The sequence below is a fragment of the Orcinus orca genome, chromosome 4 (genome assembly GCF_937001465.1).
Source record: "Orcinus orca chromosome 4, mOrcOrc1.1, whole genome shotgun sequence".
NCBI classification, from domain to species: domain Eukaryota; kingdom Metazoa; phylum Chordata; class Mammalia; order Artiodactyla; family Delphinidae; genus Orcinus; species Orcinus orca.
Genome location: NC_064562.1, coordinates 154,659,849 through 154,685,305, shown reverse-complemented (window position 1 = coordinate 154,685,305; position 25,457 = coordinate 154,659,849). Strand labels below are relative to the sequence as shown.

The following is a 25,457-nucleotide window of genomic DNA, read 5'->3' as shown; positions in this document are numbered from 1 at the left end:
CCCGTGCCTTTACTGTCAGCCAGGCTTGGTTTTCTTTTGGTTGTTTTAAGCAGGTAAAGGAAGAGACCTGTTTACCTGAGCCGCCGAAGCTGCGGGTCCGGGGAGCCAGGCTCTGTGTGGACGGCACGTGTGGGTGACGCCTCGTCCTGTGTGTCTCCACAGGCTTCAGAATGTAGCGGAGGATCCGGCTGTGTGTACAGGTAAATGCGGCGTAAACTTCGATCTTCCTCTCCTTTCAGTGCATGTGAATTGATTACATTTACCTTGAATTACACCTTATGAGTCTGTTGTAGCCACAGAAAAGGTCAGTGCCTTGTAACGCCTTTAAAATTTAACGTGGGGCAGCTCCAGAGCGGATCAGGGCACAGTTATTTACACATATTCAAGTTTCCTCTCGATTAACGTTTCTGATCGACTCTGTCCCACTGTTTGCTACGTGGGACTCATCTAAAACTTCTAGCAAGACTGTAATTACAGGGCTGTGTGCGTCACATAAATGACACGAAATTGAATAGCAGGTCCCGTTTCTGTGCTAGAAAATGGAAAGACAGCGAGAGACACAAGGCAGGCACAGACGTGACGAGCCAGAGCGCGGAGGGCACGGCGGACAAGGAGTGACCGCGTTGCACCCGTAGCCGGAAGCGTCCGATGCAGAGGCAGCAGGAGGGGACAGACGGCCTCGCAAGGAGGTGGGAGATGCGGCCTTCTCCGGGCGGGCCTGCTGTCCCAGGAAGTGTCCGAGCTACTGCCTGGGCCCCGCAGTTGGCAGGGGAGCACGGGACCCAGAGCCTCGAGCCGCCATCCTTCTCTGTCTGGATGGGCGCCCACCTGGTGTCTGGTGTTGGGTGTCGGATGCTGTGCAGGGAGGCCTGGGGACCGTACCGCGGCGGTGGTGACCGTGAGCGTTGGCCCCTCACGACGGCAGCTACTTGTGTGCCTGGGGCCGGCATGGAGGCCCCGTGTGGGCAGAGCTGGCTGCCCAGGCCCCTTGGCAGGCGCTGCGCCTGGACAGCCTGGCCCCCTGTCTGGCCTTAGCTTTTACGACCCTGATGGCATTGCAGAGTGACCTCTCCCCTGGGGACTCGGGGTGGGGGACCCTCTGGCAGGAGTCCTGCCAGGGGTGCTGTGTCCTTCTCCGTGTGATGGTTGGCCGGTCCTCACCTGGGTGTCACCTGGTCACCCAGTCGGGGACCTCTAGGGGTTTCTCCTCTGAGGGTCCCGCCCTCCCTTGGGGCTGATGAGTGTTTGGTGGGGAGACGCTTGGAGCCTTTAGGAACCTTCACTTCCTTGGCGAAGTCTCGCTGCTGCTGACCACCCCCCGAGGATTCCTAAGCGAGTGGTCACTGCAGTTGTCCTGGGGTGGTGACCTTGCAGCCCTCCTTCCACTTATCAGCTCCCATTCTGCGAGGAAGGGTGTCCCTTGTCTGTCTGTCTGTCTGTGTAGCCTCATGGGCCTCTGTGTTATCCTGCCGTGGTAAGCAGTGATAGTAGTTGTTCCCTATCTGAGCACAGTGGGGCCCCAGGTCCTGCTATGCTCCTTGCCCAGCCCGGAGTTGGTTGCGTGTCCAGGCAGCGCTGGCCCCTTGCGGCAGACGTGGTGTGGACACGCCAGGTCCTAGGGCTGCCCAGGAGTGGTCACTCCCGGGCCCTCCCAGCAGACAGAGCTGGGAGTGAGTGGGTGAGTCCACACTCGTGTGCATACACATGTGTACCTGTCTGCCTGGTTGCCACTAAACACGAGTTCGCACTGACCCCAACCCCCGTCTGTGTGACTTTGGAGCTGGTTTTGGTTGTGATCTGGCTGTGGGTTGGTGACGTGTGTGAACAGCGCCCAGTGAGCCGAGGGCACAGCGCCGGGCTCGGTCGTGCCGGTGGTGGACGGCGCACCCTGGGCCTCGGCGTCCAGCGGGGACGTTGCCCAGTCAGTGCTCTCCCGTCTCTGCTTTGCTTCCCTTGGGAGTGACTAGGGTTTCTCTCTTTTAGATTATTTCCCATTACTTCCTGCTCCACGAGGCGTGTGGGCCCTTCTCCACGGAGCCGGTCCTAGTGGGTGCGAGTGGTCAGGCCGGGCCTGGCACAGCACGTGGTGACCATGACACCAGAGCGAGTGGGCCTCGCAGACGTGGGCTCGTTTCCCGTGGGTCGGCCCGTGGGGCGCCTGTGAGAAGCACCCCTTTTAGTCTCTCCTGACAGCTCAGAGCCCACTGCAGGGGCCGAGGGAGAGGTGTCTCTAGCGGGGACACGCGTCGGCTCGCGCCTGCGATCGAGGGGAGAGGAGAGACTCGGGTGAGAACCGCGAGTGTTGCCGCACGTCTTACTCTCCGTGAATAAAGCCGTAGGGCGTTCTTGCTGGTTTACAGGCTCTCTCGCTTTATGGGTGAACTGAGCCTGGCAGCCTTGCTGGTTGCGTCAGTCTGCGCTGACAGTCTTTTCCGCTGGGTTTCAGTGCAGGTGACGATTTAGTCTCCAGGGGGCCCCGCCCGCCCAGCCGTTTCCTTCCCTCTGCCTTCGGGCAACTGCGTTGAGCCGCGGGAGCCCGTGCGCCATGTGCGCTGTGGCTGCTGGGCGAGGCGGCATTGTCCAGCCTGCCGCCCACGCGGATGCGGAGGCCCTCCGTCTCCTGGAGCGTGGTCCTGTCTCTCTCTGCGGAGTTCTCTTGGTGATGCTTGTCTTGAAAATTCCCTGCATCCTGCACGGCGTCAGCATCCGGCGAGTCTCCTACTTGTACTGCAGGGAACCCCCAGGAATCTAGTGGCTGCGGCCACATGGGTGTCTGACCTGCCAGCGCTGCAGGCCAGAGTCCAGAACGGGTCTCACGGGGCTAAAATCCAGGTGTGGGCAGGGCTGCTCCTCCCAGAGAGGCTCCTTCCAGCTCCTAGAAGCCCCCTCCCTGTTCACAGCCCACAGGCAGCTTCTCCTGTCTCCTCCGAGCCTCGTGCCCTCGTACGGGCCCTGTGGTGACACGAGGTCCCGCTGGGGCTTCCAGGGCCGTCTCCCGCCTCAGGGGCCTTTTGCCATGTGAGGTGACACACAGGTTTGGGGTAGGATGTGGTGTCTTTGGGACTGTTTCCCCTGCTGCACAGCATTGTATTGGGTCAGATGACAAGACCCTGCCCTCGTGAGCCTGTGGTCTGGCAGGAGAGCCAGTCAGAGCCACCCCAGCTCTGGAGGGCACCCGCCCACCGGCGCAGAGACGACGCATCCACACTTCAGTGCACAGACGTTTGGACTTTTACGATGCCGTGTTGTGGGCTGTGCTTCCCAGGGTGGGGGGGCCTTAGCTGCTCCCATGTGGTCGGCTTTACGGAGGAACCAGAGCTCCAGAGAGACCACGTTTCCTTCTGCCTAGACCCAGCCTCAGCTCGGCCCACCTGCTCCCTGGCCTCTCCGCCCACTGCTCCACAAACCTCCCCTGCTTCGCGTCACCTCACCAGCTGGCCTCCGGGGTTCTGAGCAGGAAGAGAGGGCCCGGGGGCCCGGAAGGGGGAGAAGTGAGAAGCGGCAGCGTGTCCGCGGCCCAGCGCTGCCCTGGGGCCAGGATGACCCAGTCCTCCAGGGGCGGCTGGGTGGTTGCCTGTCTCATGGTGGAAGCAGGGCCGCAGGGCGGGGACCTGGCCTCAGCCCTGCTCACTCTGAGCTCCTCCTGGACACACAGACTGTAGCTCGATTTCCGCTGAACCCAAACCTTTGATGAAACATCACACCGTTTCATGTATTAGTTAATACGTGTTTTTTTCTTGCAGAAGCCAAAGATGTTGACCAGAAAGATTAAACTCTGGGACATAAACGCCCACATCACCTGCCGCCTGTGCAGCGGGTATCTCATCGACGCGACCACGGTGACCGAGTGTCTGCACACGTGTATGTGCGGAAAATTCTAGAATGTGGCCTTAGCTGGGGGTGGGGGGGCACGGTGACTGCACACATGTATGTGCAGAATATTCTAGAACGTGGCCTTAGACAGCCGTGGGGGGGGAGCAGTGACTGAGTGCACACATGTATGTGCGGAATGTTCTAGAACGTGGCCTTAGACAGCCATGGGGGGGAGCAGTGACTGAGTGCACACATGTATGTGCGGAATGTTCTGTGTGCTCTTGATACTTTGGCTTTTTTTACCAAAAGCTTTTAGCTCAAGTACACAGCAGGACACAGCAGCAGGAGTACAGGAGATCTTGAAGATAAATGAGAAAAATTGTCTGAAGTTAAAACACTGTGGGTAATTTCAGTAGACATGTCACTTAAGAAAGCTGAATAAAAAGGAAAAATTAGGTATTTCGATATAACAACTAAACCGTTACGTGTGGTACGACAGAATATTCGTTTCTAGTGGGCAGAAATGCTTAGTTTTGCCGTTTGCAAATGACTTCCTTAAACTCTGTAGACAGAGGAGTCTGCTCGTCTGCCGCTCAGGCCAGTGGGTGTTTGGAGGTCTGGACTTGGAGCTGGCGCTGACCTTGGGCGCGCCTTCCTTTAAGCCCCGCCGCCCCTGCCCCTGCCGAGCAGGCTGCAGCCTTCACCTGGAGGCTGGGTCCTCTTGTGCGGCCGGCCCAGGAGGCCGAGGGGCAGGCACTTCCTAAAGGAAAACGAATCCTCTAACACTGACGAGTTTTGATGCTGTATTTTTCAGTTTAGAAAATAAAATATTTGCCAGTTTTGACAGAATTTTTATTTTAAAGTTAATTGTATTTTAAGATATTGGCTGGCAGTATTTTATGTTATATTCAGCAAATTTTATCTCATTTTGTCCTACAAAGAAATCCGGTGATCTTTCAGGCTAACTTCTAGAATGTAACTATTCGCCCCTGTGGCGGAGCCCCTGTGGCGGAGCCCCTGTGACAGGACGTGAAGGCGCATCTGCGGCCCCCTCAGCTGCTCCTCCAGTTTCCCCTCCTGTTTCTGGGCCTCAGCTCTGTCCAGGGGCAGCTGATGCTCCTCCGTGGTGGTGGACCCGGGCGGCGGGCCTGTCACCAGTGTCCCGTTGTGGCCTCGGGGAGCCCTGCCGGGAGGAGCGGAGACCCCGCCGACGCGCTCCCTGACGTGCGCGCTCCCGTTCCCTCTGATGCGCGCCCCGCCCCTCTGGCGTGCGCACGCATCGCCCTGACGTGCGCGCTCCCTGCAGTCTGCCGGAGCTGCCTGGTGAAGTACCTGGAGGAGAACAACACGTGCCCCACGTGCAGGATCGTCATCCACCAGAGCCACCCCCTGCAGTACATCGGGTAAGCGGCCCGGGCCTCACCCCGAGCCTCGCGCCGCCCTGCTCGGCCGGCCGCCCAGTCGGTGCAGTTTCCGCCGAGGCGCTGGCCTGAGGCCCGGGGCAGATGGGGGCCGCCCTGCCAGGAGGGGCGGGGCTGAAGGAGGGGGCCGGCTGCACTTTGACCCCCGAGTTGAGGTGTGTCGTGGGAGGGAGAGGCCGCTCCCAGGTCAAGACCTAGGAACCAGCCAGCCCGATGTCAAGCCGTGTGGCAGCGGTTCTGCCCAGCGTCCTGTTCTTGTGGGTCGGACGAGCTTTCTGAGAAGCTGGAGGCTTTAGTAGCAAATTCGGAGGGTGTCGTGTCTGCTGGAGGCCAGCTGTGTTTTATGCTTCTGTGTGTGCGCACGCGCCACGCGTTCAGGTACACGGGAGTGTGAAAGGTATTTCTTGGCGCGGACCCTGGTCAGGAAAGTGTGAGAAACTCCCTTTGGCCTGGCACAGCCCAGGCTGCCTGATACCTGTTAGGACTTGAGAAGCCCAGCGGGCAGAGGGAGCTGGTCACCGAAGGATCTTGCCTGTGTCCTCCTCCTCATTTGAAATGTTCACAAGCATATAGAGCCCAAATTGAACAACGGGTTCCTTCCGGCCATGTGTCGCTTTTGCTAGCACAGACTTGTTCTGAAGTGCAAACTAGAAGCAAAATTCAACCAAAACTCCAAATTTGTGATTGTGGAGTTTATTATTGTTAAATGGAAAACGTTGGAGAATTAGGCAATTGACGCTTCTGGCTAACCCACCTGTTCTGTTCTTTTTGCCAGTCATGACAGAACCATGCAAGATATTGTTTACAAATTGGTCCCAGGCCTCCAAGAAGGTAAGTGTCAGAGCATCCACCTGGGCTTCTGCGTCCGCAGCACGGCCTTTGAGGGGCTTTTCTCTCCGGGGTCCTGGCTTTGGACGTCTCGCTCAGCCGGCCGGCCAGTCGGTGCAGTTTCCGCCGAGCCGCTGGCCTGGGGCCCGGGGCAGGTGGGGGCCATGTGCTGGCCGGTTTCATCCATCATCACTCACACCTCCCACTTCGCTCAGGAGGCGCAGGGTAGCCTCTCACTTGTGCCGCCTGGAGGTGAGGCCGGGAACCCTGTGTCAGTAAAGTTTAACTGTAGTTAAAGTCAAATCTATGAGAGTTGAGAAGAAATACTCTGTGGTACAAATATCCTGAAAGTGGAAACGGCTGTTCTTTTTAAAACTTTTCTGCGATTCTGAACACTGAGACTGTCCTGCCCTTGTTGAGGGGCAGTGACTGGGGGGGCGGGCGGGGACACAGGCCTCAGAAATCTGTTCAGTGTGAGCAGTGGCTGGTGAAGCACTGCCAGCTGATAAAAGCTAGGCACAACTTTCTTTCAAAGATAAGATACGTTAGCAATTCATTTGGGCAGTGTTTTCTCACTGCCGTGTTTCAGAAGAGGGTTATAATTTCAAGTACAGGCTTATTCAGTTAGGTCAGTGGATGTCACATCTGATCTTTAAGACACAACCTAGGGAGTGATATCGTTAAAGTCTTCTTTCATTGTTCGTAGAATTCATTCATAAAAGAAGAGTTTAAATTTCTTGAGTAAATGTAGATAAAAACAATCATATTCGGACATTTGAAGGGTTTTCTAGTACTGGGGAAAGGCAAAGACTGCAGGAAAATAAAGTGCTGACACCGTTCAAAATCGTGGCAGGATATTTGCAGCGCGCAGCGGCAAGATCCCGTAAAGAACTCGATGTATTTATGATCCGGGGTCAGGAGTTGGCAGCTTGTGGTGAAACCTGTTCACCTCCTTCCCCCGCCCTTCCTGTTGTTTCATCTGGAAACGTTGCCATTCGTTCCCCAAAGAGAAGGATTTTTCTTCAAACTCGGAGCTACAGCACCTTTGTGAACCGAGATGATAGTACTGATTCCTTGTTGCATCAGGTCCTAGTGGGTGAGGCGTTCCCGTCTCTCGGGGTTTAGTTGGTCTCAGTCAAGGTCAACGCGGGTCGCCCCCTTGGCCCCTCCTGTCTCCACGTTCCTGTGTGTGTGTGGGATCAAGAGGCCCTGTTGGACTCTGGCGCCTTCCAGTGTCACTCCGCCCAGACGGGGCCCGCGCAGATGTGGTCCTGGCAGCCAGGTCCCGCAGAGCCCGTGAGGCCTGGAGGCAGCCAGGCCGCGCCCCCTGTTCCGTCACCCGCCTCCACTGATGGCAGGGAGGCCTCCATAAAGACACGCTCCCCGGCTTGGTTTCCCAAGATCCACTGTACAGAACAGCAGAACAAATGTGTGAAGTTTTCCTTTATTTGTTTACAGAAAATGAGCTGGTTTCCCAGCCGCTCCAGCCCCGATCAGATGGCTTTGAGCATTTACTGTTCTCAGGTTATTGCAGTTACTGTCCTTTTTGAAGTTCAAAGCCTCCTCGATCTGTGGCTGGCGGGCTCTGCCCGCTTGGCTCCCTGGAGCCGGTCTGCAGGGTCTGGGCTCACCCCTGCGGGCGGTGGTGTCTCAGGCCAGCAGTCGGCGCGTGGGGAGCACAGTGACGCGTTCTCAGTGGAGCTTTGGCTTGTGAGGGAAGAGGGCGGGTGTAAGACTCTGCCGACTTCTGCCGAGCCTGTCCTGTGCACGCGTCCCCTCGTCCTCTCCACAGGCAGCCTGTAGCCGTGATCGCCACCCTGACGTGGAAGAACCGGAGGGATTCCAGAATTCCCCAAGTTCACACTAGTGCCCAAGGCAGCCTGAGCTCTGCCCCCAGTCCAGGGTGCTTTCTGGGTAGGCAAATAATCCATTCCTCTGTTTTCTCAAACTTTTGGTCCTTTGTCGCTCTTTAAAAGATCGCTGTAGTGTCCAGGTCCGTAGCAGCGGGCTGTTTTCTGAACGTGGGCTGTCTGCAGTTTCTCTGGTTTGGGGCCAGCTTGCAAAGCTGGTTTCTGAGATGGGCCCTCTCCCGGGTCCTCCAGAGAGTCCGGAGCACATTTCACCCGAGACCGAGCAGTGACCCTGGGGGCCCGGGGTGTCTGGAGGATGCCCTCCTGCTCTGCAGCCCCTTCGAGCTGCCCACCCCGTGGCAGGGGCTTCACTTCCCGCATGCGTCCTCTCGCGAATTTTGGGAAATAAAAAGTGGCTTGGCTTTCTGGATCCAGCCTGTGGCCGGTAGACTGTTCTTCTGTTCCCTTGTAGATGAAGCCTTTTAGGTGGAAGATGAGTTTTTTAGTTGTCTCTTGTTTCTTTTTGTTTTTATAATTTAGAAAAGCCCGTTTTCCCCGAGGCAGCATCTGTACCTGTACACTTTATCGTGACCTATTTTGTGTGACATGCCCTCGCGCAGCTGCAGCTGCTCCTCTCCGGGGTCTGCTGGGGCCCCTCCCGTTCATCCAGGCTCCTCTCCTGACCGACACTTCACGTGTGTCATCTTTTGCTTTCACCTGGGGGAGGGGCGCGGTGAATGTTCTGTTACGAACTTTGTGGACGTGGGTGAGTGCGTCTGTGGGCTTTATTCTGGAGCAGGGCTGCTCTGCATCTGCATCTCTTTCTCTTGCCTCTTCGCGCTGGCTGAGGCAGGAGCCGGCAAACCCCTTGCCGACCAGACCCGGCCCTGCCTGTTGCGTGCAGCCCCTGAGCCAAGGGTGTGTTTCACTTTTTTCTTTTTTTTTCACTGCGCTGGGTCCTCACTGTGTTTGGCCGTGCACGGGCTCTTAGTTTCCCTGCGGCACGTGGGAGCTTAGTTCCTGGATCAGGGATCGAACCCGTGTCCCCTGCATTAGAAGGTGGATTCTTAACTATCGGACCACCAGGGAAGTCCCCACGTTTTTAAATAGTTGGAAAAAATCAAAAGAAAGAGAATATTTTGTGACATGAGAGTTTTGCGTTGAGATGTCTCCGTCCACGGATAGTTTGCTGGAACACAGCCCCGCTCATTCAGGGACGCACGTTTGTCTCACACTCGACGGCGGCTGGAGCATCTGCAGCAGGTGGACCAGCCCCGTCGGCACAAACGCTGTGGAGGCTGTATTACCAGCACCCACCGCATCAAGACAAGGGGAGAAGCGTCCAGCGTTTCAGCCATGGTGACGGGTGGGTGGATTTGTCCTTGGATTGTCATTGTCAGCCGGGGAAGCGTCCTGTTTATCTTGCGGTGACACTACATCTGTGTTAAAATAGAAAGTTATAAGATGTGTTGGCATCAGACTAAACACTCAGAGGAAAGCAACTTTTAGAAAGAATTGAAAATTTACAATGGAATGTCTCATCACAGCAGGATTTCTTCACAAAAATAAGAATAACCTATAAGGCTGCAATCAGAGTAGGTTTCTGGTTGGCTCATTTGTTGGTCACGCAAGGAAAATCACTTACTAGTGATAAGTTGGTTAAATGTTGTTCGATTGCAGCGGCTGAGGAAGTCTGTCCAGAGAAAGTGAGCCTGTTTGAGAACAGGAGCCGTGGCGGGAACCGTCGCTCAGGGAGCTGACAGTTAGGGGCAACGCCAGCCCTCGGAAGCGAGGCGGGCAGTTTGAGTGGTTTTCCTCGGCTCCGGAGTCTCCGATCTGCGCAGTGTTTATTGGGTGCGTTTGACGTGACGGGCGAATGAGCCTCTGCGCAGAGTCCACGGGGCACAACCGCAGGAGAGAGGGTTTTCCGGGAAGTTGAGAAGATGCTAATTCAGTACAACCTGAAGTGGGCTCTGTTGAGACGTGTCACAGCCGTGTTGGTGAACGTGTGTGGGGTCAGGGAAATACTTGGTTGAACAAATTAACTAAACTGTGAAAACGTTAGGTTTTCAGTGAAAGCTCATCACGATACTCATCAACCAGCAGGTACTTTGCAGAAGATACTTGGATCGTATGTCCTGAACCAGTGGTGTCCACGGTGGAATCCATTCACGCTTTGGGACGTAATCATTTGTGTGAATTTTTGTCAGAGTTAAAAGCTGAGTACCCCGACTTCCCTTATCACAGCCGCACAATATTTTGATGCCTTGGCGGTGGTAAGTTTTTTGTTGTGTGTGTGTTTTTTTGTTTTTTGAGGTTTTTTTGAGCTAAGGGCAGATTGAAGTTTTTCTGAATGAAAAGAAACACCTTTAACAACGTCACACCGAATGGCTTTGGAAATTTGCTTTTGTTAAAGACCTGATAATGTTCCTTGATGAATCCAGCCTAATGTCATAAGGAGAGCAATACTGAAATGCAAAACCTGCAATGTGGGAAGTTTTCAACAACTAACGTCTCTTGAATCGCCAGCCCCATCCAGCTGCCGTGCAGACGCCCCGGGCTGTCGGCAGCTCAAGGGGAGCGGAGACCACCCCCTAGACTCACAGCAGACCTGTTTGCAGAGCCCCAGCAAACAGCTCTGGTGGAGTCCGGGGCCTGGTGCAGGTGAAGCAGCTTCCGTGTTTCAGAATCCATATAGCTGTGCAGTCGAGGGGCATCCGCCTGACCTCCACTGGGAAGTGATCAGTCTGTGGAACAAAGGCAAATCCCAAGAGAAGAATCTAATAGAACTCCCTCAGCGCCTTCTGAGTGATGACTGCTCTGGACTGAAGGCAGTATTTCTGTGTGCAAAGACATTTTCAAGGTGAAGTATGTAAGATCTCCTTACAGATGAACATGAGCGCTCAGTTTTGGCACTAAGCAGCGCGTACTTTTTACCCCACTAAACAAACGTCATCCGCCGCCCGACAGGCGTCCATTCTTCTCGTTAGTGGCCGCACTGTAAAGTTCATGCTCGGGTATTACTACTGTGTCTTTAACTTCGTGACTTCAGGTTTCTGGTGCCTCACCTAAGGAGCTTAGGAGTCTCCACTCGTCCCAACGACAAGTAAAAGGCAGAACGCACTGAACAATCAGCCGTTCTTAGATTGTAAGAGAGGAGGGTGCAGGGCCAACCGCTGCCCCCGAGATGGGGGACTGACCACAGACGCGGGGGCACACGGCTGCCTGCCACAGACTCAGGACTGGAAACGCCCAGGAACCAGAACCTGGGCAGGAGAGACTGGTCTGTGACTCAGGGGTCACTGAGGCTCCTGGTGGACAAGTCCAAGAGTTGAGACCTGCCCAGGGGCTGTCACAGCAGGCCTCGCGATGCTGTGAGGTTCGTCTCTGGGAACTCGACCAGGTTCCCCCAGCAGGGGAGGGGAAAGAAATGCCCCAAGCCCTGGGCACATCTGAAGAAGACCTGACCTCTGGGGACCCAGTTAACCACAACCGTGCCTGCTGGGCTATTATCAGAGCAAAACTGGCCTGGGGGCAGGAAAGACCCAACTTCAGCCACCTTGTCCCGCCCGAGTGGGGAGGAACACCTGAGAAGCACGAGCGAGGTTCACAGTCCAGAGGCTCAGGCTCGCCGAGGACAACCGTGGTCAAGGCTGTGGGGTGTCCCGTCCCCGCCACCTCACCACGACAGCACTGAGGCCTGTTCACAGCAGTGCCTTTTACCCAGTGTCATGTCCAGCTAACAAGAAAAAAACGACGAGTCATGCTAAAAGGCAAAAAACAGAATCTGAAGAGATGGAACACACATCAGAACCAGACATGGCAGGGATGTTGGAATTATCAGACCGGGACTTAAGACAACTGTGGTCAACGTGCTGAGGGCTCTAATGGATAAAGTAGACAGCATGCAGGACATAAGGGGAATGTGAGCAGAGAGGTGGAAATCCTAAGGAAGAACTGAAAAGAAACGCCAGAGATCAGAGCCCTGCAGCAGAAATGAAGGTTGCCTTTGACGGGCTGATTAGAGTGGACACGGCTGAGGAAGGAACCTCTGAGCGAAAGGACATCTCGACAGAGTCCCTGAAAACCCAAAAGCAAAGGGAAAAGGCTGAAAGAACAGAACATCTAAGGACTGTGGGGTGAAGGTGTGACATAATGGGAAATCCAGAAGGAGAAGAGAGAGAAGAACAGAAGAAATACTGAAACATTTTAACTGAGAATTTCCCCAAATCAATGTCAGACACCAAACCACAGATCCAGGAAGCCCAGAGAACACCCAGCAGGACAAATGCCAGAGTAATTACACCTGGGCATGTCGGTTTCAACGTACAGAAAGTCAAAGATAAAGAAAAAAGTCCCGAAAGGAGCTGGAGGGGAGGGGTACACTTTACCTACAGGGGAACTGAGATAAGAATTACATCTGACCTCTCCTTAGAAACCTTGCAAGCAAAGAGTGAAGTGAGATATTTACAGTGTTGAGAGAAAAACCAGCAGCCCAGGATTCTGTACCCTGAGAAATTATCCTCCAGAAGTGAGGAGAAATACTTTCTCAGACAAAGAGAAATTGGGGGAATTTGTTGCCAGTAAACCTGCCTTCTAGAGATGTTGTTAGAAGAAGTTCTTTAGAAAGAAGGAAAGTGATAAAGGTCGGAAACTCAGATCTACTAAGGAAAGGAAGAGCGTCAAAGAAGAAATAAGTGAAGGTAAAATAAAGACGCTTAACTTTCTTATTCTTCATTTATCTAACAGATAACAGTTTGTTCAAGATAATAATGGCAGCAATGCACCCGATATGTACGCCTGTGTACATATTGTATTGAATGTATATCTATTTCAGTTTCCTCAATAAAAATTCTGTTCTCTCTTCTGTTACGTAAGTACTGATGAAATGTCTCAGTTTTGATGTTCAGCTTACAGAGCCCCAGATATTCGCTGTCTGTGCTTCACAGCAGCGTCTGCCAGCCCCGGGCTAGAACTCTGTGATGTGGGACCCGTCCTGTTCCTGACCCCGGGGAGGTGCTCAGTCTCTGGCCCGCAAGCCTGAGGTCGGCTGCAGGCTCCCCCGTGCCCTTCATCAGGCGCGGCTGCTGTTTGTCAGGGGTGGATGTTGGATTCCATCAGATGCTGCTTCTGCACCTGTTGTGATGATCCCGAGGTTTGTGGTGCAGTGGAGTACATGTGCCCAGGGCGGTGTTACTTTTTATAAGCCTTTCCTCCGTCCCCTGAACTCACACATCCTAGTCTTACCACTATCATAACTTTCACCCCAAGATGAGGTCATGTTCTGTCTATAATGTTCTCATAACAGTTTGTTGTAGAGCTGCCCCGCATCCGTAAATATGATCTGTGTCATCTTTTCTGTTGGCTGCAAAGTATCCACTGAATAAATGGCCCACTCTCTTACCCCAGCGTAGCAGATAAGTTAGATGTATCTTGCGTGGCAGCTGTCAGTAGTGGATGATAGTGGTATCTCCAGTGTGGCGTTGAGAAGGGTTCTGAGGCTCTGTGGCCCTGTCTGGAAATGTCTTCTGGGACAGAATGAGTCTGGCGGGGAGTCAACTCTTCTTTTTTTTTTAATAAATTTCATTTTATTTATTTAATTTTTGGCTGCATTGGGTCTTCGCTGCTGCGTGCGGGCTTTCTCTAGTTGTGGCGAGCGGGGGCTGCTCTTCCTTGCAGTGCGCGGGCTTCTCATTGCAGTGGCTTCTCTTGTTGTGGAGCACGGGCTCTAGGCGTGCGGGCTTCAGTAGTTGTGGCACTCGGGCTCCGTAGTTGTGGCTTGCGAGCTCTAGAGTGCAGGCTCAGTAGTTGTGGCACACGGGCTTAGTTGCTCCGCGGCATGTGGGATCCTCCTGGACCAGGGCTCGAACCCACGTCCCCTGCATTAGCAGGCGGATTCTTAACCACTGCGCCACCAGTGAAGCCCCGGGAGTCAGCTCTTCTGATTGGCCCAGTCCACGTTGTCAGACACTTAGCATTTAGGTTGTTTCTGATACTTCACTGTTGCAAATAAGGTTTTATCTTCTTATGCCCTTACCGGGTTATTTCCTTGGGATACATCACTAGCAGTAGGGACTTTTGGGTCAGCAGTTAAGTTTTAAAATATTTTTTATGTATATGCTGAGGTACTTTCCTGAAAAGTTATCCCAGTTGACATTTCTACACCTGTGTATATCTGACATTGAGTATTGTTATTTTTCAATCCTTTTTCATTCTTGTAGGTGAAAATTAAAGAAATGGAAATTAAAACCAGGTACAGGCAGACCTCGGAAATACCACAGGTTCGGTTTCAGACCGTCGCAGTAAAGCGAATGTCGCAATAAAGTGAATCACACAGATCATACACAAGTGCATGTAAAAAAGTTATGTTTACACTATACTGTGGTCTATTAAATGTGCAATAGCATTATGCCTAAAGAGCAATATACATCTTTTAATTAAAAATACAAAACAAAAAAAACAATTAAAATAGTAACATCAAAGATCACTGATCACAGAGACCATAACAAATAGAACAATAATGGAAAAGTTTGACGTACTTCGAGAATTACCAAAACGGGACCCAAAGTGAGCAGATGCTGTTGGAAAAAGGTGCCGACAGACTCGCTTGACGCGGGGCGGCCACAGACCCTCACTGCGTTCCGAGTGCAGTGTCTGCCCGTGTGTGAAGCGGCATCCTGTCCACCTGTCAGGTGAGGAGTCCCTCTTCGCGTTCATCAGGGGGGCTGTTACCTGCAGACCCCGCCCTCCCTGAAGGACAGACAGGAACGGGCTCCCACCACCAGCAGTGCGTTTCAGGGCTTCATTCCTCTGCTGGCATTTCTGTGACTGTTTAAGGGAAATGTTTCCTTTCAAGCTGATCCCAGATTTACAGACTCGTGGTTTCGCCGTCTTTGGTTCCAACGCCCCCGGCTCTGGGCTGGCCTGCGCTCATCAGTTCAGTTCTGAGAGGCCTCCCTCTTTCCGTCCGAGTCCGCTGCCTCACACTTTTAGTTTTTCCTGCACAATCAGATATTTTGGAGTGTCTGTGTGGGTCCAGGAAGCGACCAAGGCATGTTCCTGGCCCTTGCGGAGCTCGTGGTGTTTAGGCGAGACAGACGTGCAGGGGGGAGGTACCACCGAGCTTTCCTTGGTCACCTGCACATAAATCTTTTTCACAGCGTGACTTACACGTTATTGGTTTGAGCAGCTTGGGTTTAAATTTCCTTTGCTACCTCCCGTGTGGCCCTGGGCGGTGACCGTTGCTTCGTTACGTGCATGTGAACTGTACATCAGTAGCCACCTTGTGTCACGGAGTCGGCCCTTCCCAGGAACGTGCGAGGGTCCAGCCTGGACCAGCTGTCCTCTCGCCGCCCGGCCCAGTCCCCACTCAGTGGTTGGAGGCCGACGGCCAGGGCAGGAGGCCACGTGGTGCCCGTCGTCCCCGTTCAGTAGGGACCCTTCCCCTGTGGTGGGCGGCTCCGTGCCTCCAGGACTCAGCGAGCTGTGACCGCCAGCCACAGACGCCAGGGAGTACTGGTTCCCCCCCGTCAGGCACACCTAGGGGTGGCCACAGCAACGGTGGGGACGGCAGCCCTGCCTGGGAGGGGCCCGCGGGGCTGTGAACGCGCATCCGGAGAACCGGCAGCGCCCCCACTTGGGGGGCTCAGGCCCCGACCCGGGACGCGCCCCACGGCCCACAGCTGGTAGCTGCTCCAAAATTTGAGGGGGTACGGTCCAAAGCTGTTATCTTCTCACGAGTAGAAGCCTTCAGACTTTTAATCCAAGCCTTCAGTTTTCTTCATGTGATATTTGTGAGCAGAATTTTAATGTGATCCATTGCCTACTTAAGATTAAGGATTATATATTAATTTTTAATAGCGGAAATGAGAAAACAGAGGGAATTCTACCACAAATTAGGCCTGGAAGTGCCTGGAGACATCAAGGGGGAGACCTGTTCTGCGAAACAGCACCTAGATTCCCATCGAAATGGTGAGTGAGCTGGGTTTTATTTGCTAGACCTTTTGCTAAGAGCCCCTTGTGTCCCTCCACTCCCCACACAAGTCCTTGACAGAGGTGTGGGCAGGCGTCAGTGTCACTTAGGTGGTGCTGAGAAATGGCGTCTCCGACCGAGGGGTTACGTGGTGGGCCAGTGAGAGGAAGCCTGAGGGGGTACCCGAAGGTGCCTGGAGGTGGGGTGTGGAGGGAGCACGGGCATGCAGACGGCGGGCCTCCCAGGGCTCTTCTCCCGGCTTTGTCTGTTTTCTCACAGAATGGCCAAACTCCACTTTGGCTATGACGTAAAATTAATGGTGCTTTAGAATCTGTACGTATCATAACAACTTATTTGAATCTTTGACGCCGTGGACCACACAAATTCCGAAACCCCTTTAGTCCACCGTGTGCTTTTCTAACAGTGTGAGCAGCAGGGAGAGGCTTGGCTGTCGGCCTGGGAAGCGGGGGCTGCAGACTGTGCGAGCTCGGGGCCCCCGGGGAGGCGAGGCCAAGAGGCAGCTAGGGAGCCAGGAATCCCGCCTTTCCCTAGGTGGGGTCTTAACATTTAAAGCCGTGCCGGAACAGTGAGAGTTCGGGGATGGCTCGCTGCCTGGCGTAGTTGAGGCGCGAGGCGTCGGTGGTGCTGGGCTGGTGGGGCGCCTCTGCCCGGACACGTGCCACTGGCCCCGAGGGCGCAGCACGTAAAGCACCGTGGAGAGCAGCGCTCCCCCAGCTCTCACGTGTGCAAACTCTTAATACAGTGGGTTTTTATAGCGTTCAAGTGTACGGTAGAATTAAAAAACAACGGTTTAACACTTTGGATTCAAGACCCAGTATTTTCTGTTTTTGCTAAAAGGAGAAACCAAAGCGGATGACAGTTCGAACAAAGAAGCGGCAGAAGAGAAGCAGGAGGAGGACGGCGACTACCACAGGAGCGACGAGCAGGTGGGCGCTGCCTCGGCCCCCGCCCTCCCAGGGGCGCTTCTCGTTTAACAAAGAAGGAGGCCGAGGGCGACAGGCAGTACAGACGTTAAAACGTCAGCAACTTTCTTAGTTTTTCCTTCCAATTCCTTCCTTTACTTACCTTTCTTTCCTTTTTTTTGGCCGTGCCGCGTGGCTTGTGGGATCTTAGTTCCCCGACCAGGCCAGGGATCGAACCGGGGCCTTTGGCAGGGAGAGCACCAAATCCTAACCACTGGACTACCAGGGAATTCCCATTCCCTTCTTTTTTTAATTGCCAAAGTAATGCATACTCACTGTGGAACATTTTAGGTATAAAAAGTTTAAAGTTCAGCCTGCACCCCCCGTGGGTATCTTCAGCTCCCCCCGACCCCAACCCCGGGTTGTCCTGTGGAGAATGTGGGGCAGGCATCTTCCATGCAAAGTAAGGTGAGAATGTAACCTTGAGGGCGCTATTCATATGTCACTTACTACATTATCAGATGAAAAAAGGAAAACTAAGTCATCACAGTGATGCTACAGAAGAGTTTGATAAAATCCCGTATACACGTCTGTGGGTCTTTTTATTAGGGTACCTTGACTCGACAGCTACGGCAGTCGTCACACTTCATGATGGAACAGAGGTGTCTCGTGAGTGTCAGAGCAAGAAAATGTCCCTTCTCAGCTGTCACTCAGCATGAGTTGGGGGATCCAGCCCAAATAGTTAGGAGACGGGAGAACGTGAGCCGGGCGCGCCGTGGCTCTCAGATTACACGTCTTGTGACGTGGCACCTCGGACAGCGCAGGGAAACTGTTCGTTCGGGTGACGGGACCAGTGTGTCATAGTCAGACGCTGTGGGCGGCCTTGTTCACATAACTAATAAAAACGCTGAGGCCGCCTAACGAGAAATGTGTGAGGCTGAAACAAAGACACGCTCTTCTTATGGGAGAACGTAAGAGAAAACCGAATGGTTGGATGTTTCTGGATGGAAAGTTGGTGTCGAGTTCTCCCCAAATTAATCTCCGTGGTTGTGACTTTAACCGTTTATTATGAATAGGAATTTAACCAGTGGCTTCTGAGCCTCATCTGGGAGAGGAAAAGCTCGGGAATAGCCACGAAAACTTAGGGCCATTGGCTGTGTCAGGGTATATGTGTAGCATAGCTACCCACACACACATTTACGCAGACAGACACCTCGGCAGACACTGCGGTTCGGTGCCAGACCGCTATATAACACAAGTTGTGAATTTTGGGGGTTTCCCAGTGCGTATAAAAGTTATGTTTCCACCGTGCAGTAGTATGTTTAGTGTGTAGTTGCGTCATGTCTAAAGAACAACGTACATTGCTTAATTAAAAGATATTTTATTGCTAAAACTTGGTCATCATCTGGCAACACAGGGCTGCCACAAATCTTCAGTTCATAAAAAACACAGTATCTGCAAAGCACAATAAAGCAAGGTCTGCTCATATCCACCTTTCTATATATACATACATATTCTAATCAGTGCATATATATTTAATAAGTAAAACATGAGAATGTGTACACTTATATTTATTAAAGACGTAATTAAATAGTGTGGTTTAGGTATAAGAACGGAATAACGGAACCTTAATTTTCCAGTTTATATGCTTGTGTTGCTAAAACATTTCCACAAGCATCACAGGAGTAGAAGCGCGTCTGTGTGGAATGCTGGGTGTGCTCAGATGCGTTTCACGTGAATGGAGAGAAGAATAAACATTGGGGTGAAGGACGCCCCTCTGGGGCCCGCGTGTCCCCTCTCCTGGGCTCTGATGAGTTACCTCTTGTTGGACTTGGAGGCCCCGCGGGATCTGGGGTCGGAGCTGCCGGCCCGGCCCTTCCAGGCACAGGGTGGGCCCTCTCGCTTAACCCCTGCTCCGTCAGTGTTCAATCTCCAATGTTCGTGTTTATCGTTACTAATATTTCCCTTTTCTTTTTTACCCCAAACGTGCCGAAGATTTGTCTATTTGAGCGGTTGCTTTCAAGAGCCAGCAGCCTGCCCGGGGGGTGGGCCCCGCTGCATCCCTGTGGGGCGAGAGTCAGTGCCAGGCTGAGCGCCGCGCACCTGGTCTGTCACTGCTCTGAGCCGCGTGCTCTCACCAGATGGCTTCCAGTAACCAGGACGTTCGTTTCCTCAGACGTTCCCCTTCCTCAGGAGCGCGCTGTTTCCCCCGTTCGGAACTTGGCAGGATCCCTGTCCTGGGGAGGTCAGGGCTTTGGGAGCCCGTCTCTGCTACCATCCTGTGTCTGGTGTCCCACCTTCTCCTCCCACTCGGGGACCCTGCTCTCCACACTGCCTCCTGGGACCCTGAGCCCCTGGGCTTCAACTTCGGACCCCTTCACAGCTGTTCTTCCCTTTTTCAAATAAGTTGTTCTGTTGTTACTTTAGTGCCAGGCCACTCCTCCCGAGAGCCTGCCCCCTCCATCCTCCAGGGCAGCTGCAGGCCCACCGGGCAGGGCCAGCTCCTTCCTCCTCAGCCTGTGCCGGGGGTGGGCTGCTGTTGATTACACAGGCGGTTTAGAGTGTGGGGTTGACCCCCCCACCTGCTGCCGTCCCCCCGCCTCCTCTCCGGCACCGGGACCCTGGCGGCCTATCTGCTCCTGGCTGTCCCGGGCCTGTTCCTTGCAGGACACTCTGTCCTTCCGGTGGCTTCGTCCACGGTGGGGCTCAAAGGGTCTGTGCTTGGGAGTCTGTTCAGCCGCCTGTTTGGCAGTGTCCCTGCCGCCCGCACCGTGGCTCCCTTGGGAATCAGGTGTCCTGCCGCCGGGAGCGGGGCGCCCGGTTGGTCGGCACCTGGCCTGCCCTTCCCCAGGACGTGCCACGCGCTGCCCGCGAGGACCCCCGCCCTGTGGGGCTGAGGCGCCCTGGGGTCGGGGCGCTCGGAGCCACGGGGTGGGGACGCACCAGGGGCTCCAGGCGTGGGGCGTGGGAGAAGGGGAGAGGGTGGGCCCAGCCCGGAGTAGGGCCTGCCAGGCGGGGAAGGGCCCCGGAGCGTGGGCAGCACGCGGCACAGGGCGTCAAGCGCTCAGCCCGGGAAGGGTTAGAAAGCAGCCGCGGGACTTGCTGGGCTCTCCAGAGACTGTTTACTGAGCGGGTATCCCAGCTGGGTGGTATGATGTAGCCACAAACCACAGAGCCCAGGGAACAGGTGTCTTTGTGCAGCTCCCTTTTCTCAGGTAAAATTATACTTTTGAGTTTTTTTGAGGTGCGTCACGTAGCCGCTTCCTGTAGGTGCCGTGTGACACGGAACAGCTGTAGGACCGGCAGTGTGTCCCGTGTCGCGTACATAGCACACGCCGCGGGGTGAGGATTTCACTGTTTTCTGTCTGATGCTCTGATTATTCCAGCCCTCACGGACTCGTGGGTGCTGGCCCCAGCCTCCCCGGGCACGTCCTCCACGCGCTGGATGGAAAGGTCGTTTCCTTTCCATCTCCAGCTCCCGGGGAGGGGGGTGTGGCTCTCTCGGTTCCTTTACATGCAGATCGCGTTCTGTGTCCGTGGGCCTGTGTGTTGGGTCTTTTGGCGTTTTCTCAGTCATTCTGCAGGAGTTGGCCTACACCTTTTTCATAGGCATTTGTTTAGTTTTGGTATCAAGGTAGTAAGTCTCAGAGCTGGGGATAGGCTCTCTTTTCCCATTTTTATTTTCTAGGAGAGTTTGTATGAGATTAAGAGCATCAGTTTTGTTGACTGTTTTGGTTAAACTTCCTGTATAAAGCCATCAGATCTTGGTTAATTCTTTTGGAGAGGGGTAGGAAGATTTTTAACCATCAATACAAATTAAATTTCCTTAATGATTTCAGTCCTACTCAAATCTTCTGTTTCTTTTTTTAGTTCATTTGATAAGTTATATTTTTTCTAGGAAACTTTCTGTTTGGACTTAGGTTTTCAACGCTTGGGGCATGAAACGGTCCCTAGAATTCTTTGCTTGTCTTCGGGCCTTGCCACCTGTGCACCTATTTCTCCGTCTCTCTTCCTGGCGTCACAGCATGCCTCCCGCTTTCTTGGTTGTTGTTGCCAGAGGCTGAACCACTTTCTTTTCTGCCAGTCTCTCCTTCCTTCTGCTCTTCCTACATTCCCTCTTGTACTTTTCTCTTAATTTCTTGAGTTGAATTTTCATATAGTTGCCATTATATTGTTTGGTTCTAAATATTTTGAAATGTTCATTGTGATTTCTTTTTGACCCACTACTTATTTTTTAAAGTATGCATTGAAAATTTTGAACATCAAATCTTACTAAAAAGCTACAGTAATCAAGACGTTTGTTTTAGGTGTTAAGGTAGACTTTTAAGTCAATGGAACCAATTCTGGAGTCTAGAAATAAGCCCTTAGATTTAGGGTCATTTGGTTTTCAGCACGGGTGCCACGGCCCTTCACTGGGGAAAGGATAGTGTCTTCTTCGAGTGGTGCTGGGACAGTTGGACGGACATCCACGTGCAGAAAGGTTCATTTGTGCCTTGCCTCACACCACATACGAAAGTTAGCTCAAAATATAAGAGCTAGGGCTTCCCTGGTGGCACAGTGGTTAGAAATCTGCCTGCCAATGCAGGACACACAGGTTCGAGCCCTAGTCCGGGAGAATCCCGGATGCCACAGAGCAGCTGGGCCCGTGCGCCACGACTACTGAGCTTGCGCTCTAGAGCCTGCGAGCCACAGCTGCTGAGGCCCCGTGCCATGGCTGCTGAAGCCCGCGCGCCTGGAGCCCATGCTCTGCAACAGGGGAAGCCGCCGCAATGAGAAGCCCGTGCACTGCAGCAAGGACCCAATGCAGCCAAAGATGAAATAAATAAAATAAATAAATTGATTAAAATATATATATAAGAGCTAAAAGTTGAAAACCTTTATAGGAAAACATGAGAGAAACTGTTTAGGGCCTTGGGTTAGGCCTGTAGTTCTCAGATCCAAAACCAAGAACACAACTCAGGAAATAAAATTGATAAACTGACTTCATGAAATTAAGAACTGCTGCTCGTGGGACTTGCCTGGCGGTCCAGTGGTTAGGACTCCACACTTCCACTGCAGGGGGTGTGGGTTTGATCCCTGATCGGGGAGCTAACATCCTGCGTGCCGCATGGTGGGGCCAGAAACTAAGACAAATTAAACATAAAGCAAGCAGCACTTTGAGAAAAGAAATGAAAGAACTGCTGCTCTTTGGGACCTCTCTGCTGGTCCGACGGATCGGACTCTGCTCTCTCACTGCCGAGGGCCCATGTTCAGTCCCTGGTCAGGGGCCTAACGACAGTGCAGCCAAAAAAAAAAAAAAAAAAATTGCTGCTCTTCAAAGGACTCTATTAAGAAAATTTTAAAAGGCCACAGACTGGGAGAAAATACTGGCAAATCACATTTCTGGAAAGGACTTGTATCTATAATATATAACTCTTAAACTCAATAAGAAGATAAACAGTCCAATTAAGAAATTGGCAAAAGGTTTCAGTAGACGTTTCACCAAAGAATTACAAATGGTTAATAGTCACGTGAAATGATGTTCAACAACTTTAGTCATTAGGGAAATGCCGATTAAAACCATAATGAAGTAGCATTTTACACTCACCAGGATGGCTACAATCCAAAAGACAGCCGCTGACAGGTGCCGTGCACCTGAGTCTCACACCGCTTTACTGTGCGACAGAAGTCCGATGGGAAGACTGCGTCTTGTATGATCCCATCTATAGCCCGTCCAGGAGAGGCCGGTCCACAGACACAGGCCGAGGGGTGGCCGCCTGGGGTGGGGTGGGGTGGGGTTGACCACCGAGGCTCCGAGAGTCTTTGTGGGCTGACGGGACCGACCTCAGACTGGATGGTGGTGATGGCCGCCCACCTCTTTAAATGTACTAAAAATTCCTGAGTGGTATACTTAAAACAGATACATGTGCATTATACCACAATGAAGCAGTTAAAAAGTTACAAACATGCTTTATCTTGGTGCGTTTAAATAGGTAATACATTCATACAGTCCAGAGGTTAACATTGTGTGAAAGGTTTAAACGTGTTACCGTCCTGAGTTCCTCCACGTAGGTCATACTCCGTGGTCACCCCTGCGTTCACACAAACTGAGCCTCCTCGTCGGGTGACACGCCCGTAGTTGGGGAGCCTGTGCCCTCTCTACCTGGTCAGCACCTCTGACGGGCACGAGGCCTCTCCGGCTGGGGTACAGGAGTGCAGCCGGCGGCCCTGCCCGTGCCCACGCGGCTACCGGTGCTGGGTTGAGGGTTCCGTGTGCGGCTGGTTCCTGCCGGGGTCTTGGGCCTGTTGCTTTGGCCCTGGACACAGACGCCCGTCTGGCCCGTGTGCCTGAGGCCGGCAGAATTCAGCATCGCTGACAGAGACTCTGAAGCCCCGCTGCGCCGGGGACTTCTCCTTGTCATCGTTCTGTCAACTTAAGTTTGCTGCTAGGTGCATTCGGCTTTAGAAATGCTTCCCATCCTTAGGGAGTTTCTTCTTATTAAGAAATCTGTTTTATGTAATAACATAGCTCTGTCTGTTTTATTTTCGCCTGGTATTTGGTATTTCAGTTTTTTTAACATCTTTCTTAAATGTGACACTTTCTACAGCAGAGAGCTGGGGTTTTTTAAAAAATTGAATCAAAATTTATTTAACTGGCAAGTTATTTTACATTTACCACGATTGCTAGTAAAGTTGGGTTTGTTTCTGCTTTAGTTTGTGCTTTCCATTTGTATTTTTTATGCCCCCTCCCTTGAGTTCCTTCTGTAGAATTAATAAATTTTATTTAATCTCTTTTTTGCCTCTGATTAGCAGGCTATATGTCCTATTTTTATTATTTTAGTGCTAATGAAATTCTAAAATGAATGCATTTTTTAAAAGTCCAGAATTAACATGAGTCTCTTTCTGTCCCTCCTAAACAACACCAGAGCTTGCCTGCTGCCTGGGCGCCTCCTAAACCCCAGCCAGTCCATCCACTTCAGGCTTTTTCTTCCTGAGCTACATCTTCTCCTACTTACGTTCTGTTTTCGTTTGCAGATGACTTTATTCATTTCCACCCTGAATGATAATTTCGCTCTTCCTTCTTGTCGGCTGAGGGTCTGGGCTCAGTGGCCTGAGCGCCAGCCCTGCCTGTGGGCCCACCTCTGTGGCTGCCCTGGGCCTTGGCCCCCTGTGTTGAGGGGTCGCCATGTCTGTCTGGGTGCAGGTTTCCTCTTACTTCCTTTGTTTTGGGTTCTTTTGCTTCCTGAATTTGAGGCCTTATGTCTTTGATCGTTTGGGGGGATCCTTAGTCATTATTTCTCAAATTTTGCCTTTCCCTTATTTTCTCTTCTTTCCTCTGGAACTCTTGTGATGTGTTTGTTAGACTCTTTGATCTGTCTGCACGTCTCTTACCTTTCTTTTGTTTTCTTATTTTAATTGATATCTTTGCTCAAATTGATCTTTCAGAAAATTGATCTGCCTTCAGCTGAGACTAATCTGCGATTTGACCATCCATTGAATTTTTAATTTACGTGAATAGGTTTTTTATTTTTAGAAGTTACATTTGGTTATCTTTTGTACCTGGCTGTTCTTTATTCTTAGTGTGTTATGTTTTTAATTCCTACTTTCATGCCTCTAGTAGTTTTAGACATACATATTTCAGTTAATTCCTTTGTTAATTCTTTTGCCTGAACTTTGGGGGTCTGCTTGTGCCATTTTTTGTGGCTGTTGCGAGAGAATTACTGGCCTGTGAGTGAGGTGAGGTGAGGTATCTAAGGTGGGACTTTCTCAACTGTGGCCGGGGCTGTCCCTCCTCAGCACATTCCCTTCTGCGTCTGCCAGGCACCACCTGATCCTAGAGTCACTTTTCCTTAGTTTGTCGTCTTGAAGTTCGTGCCACACACCGAGTACTCTAATCCCACTGAACGCGATCTTCCAGGATAGAGCTGTGAGCTTCAGACTTTGCGCCTTTGCTCAGAGTACGCTGTTCTCTAGTGAGTTTGCTGTCTCCTTCAACCTCCTTTGGAGACCTTCCTCGATGAAGGGTCCGTGGTGCCTGCCGTGTGTGTGGCGTGTCTTTCCTTGTGTCTTTCCTGAGCACTTAGCACAGCCTCTGGGGAGATGCATGTGTGTCCCACCGGCCAGAAGCTTTTAGAACAGGATTCCAGTCTTTGTCGGTTTAACTCTGAGGCCAGCACATACTGCCACAATAAATAAATAATTCTCGGGTTTACTTTAAAGTACTATGCTAATAAGACAGAATAAATAGTGTTAGATTTTTATTTCACAAAATGGCAAATAGTAAACAGATTTTTAAGACAGTGTAAAAAGATTAAAGTGAAATTCTTTTTCTACAGTGTTAGGTCAAAACAGATTTATGATTTCAAAAAAGTCAGCGTTCTTCGATTTAATGGAATCCGTAGATATCTAAGAAAGCCTCCAGTGAGTAGCCAGGTAGGGCCCCCTTGATGAGCCTGCCCAGCTGTGTCCTTTCTCTTGCAGGTGAGCATCTGTCTGGAATGCAACAGCAGCAAACTGCGGGGCCTGAAACGGAAGTGGATCCGCTGCTCAGCCCAGGCCACAGTCCTGCACCTAAAGAAGTTCATTGCCAAAAAACTCAACCTCTCGTCTTTCAACGAGGTAAATGGAAGCTATAACGAGTCACTTCTTGTTTGTAAAAGTGATGCTTCTG

General features: G+C 52.3%; 1 protein-coding gene across 10 annotated transcripts in view; it reads left to right on the top strand.

Annotated features, from left to right (window-relative positions):
- The window catches only part of PCGF3 (polycomb group ring finger 3), a 62,150-nt gene that overhangs the window by 16,096 nt on the left and 20,597 nt on the right, over positions 1-25,457 (top strand). For 5 of the 10 annotated variants that reach the window (XM_049709201.1, XM_049709206.1, XM_049709204.1 and 2 more), the window contains exons 1-6: positions 3,744-3,861; positions 4,755-5,216; positions 6,010-6,065; positions 15,773-15,883; positions 16,743-16,831; positions 25,268-25,405. In XM_049709201.1, coding sequence (XP_049565158.1) covers positions 4,927-5,216; positions 6,010-6,065; positions 15,773-15,883; positions 16,743-16,831; positions 25,268-25,405 — 684 coding nt within the window. In that variant the 5' untranslated portion in view covers positions 3,744-3,861; positions 4,755-4,926. Of the gene's footprint in view, positions 1-53; positions 201-536; positions 3,862-4,754; positions 5,217-6,009; positions 6,066-15,772; positions 15,884-16,742; positions 16,832-25,267; positions 25,406-25,457 lie in introns of those variants that run through there. The other 5 variants (XM_033419664.2, XM_004265200.3, XM_049709203.1 and 2 more) reach the window with 4 other exon arrangements.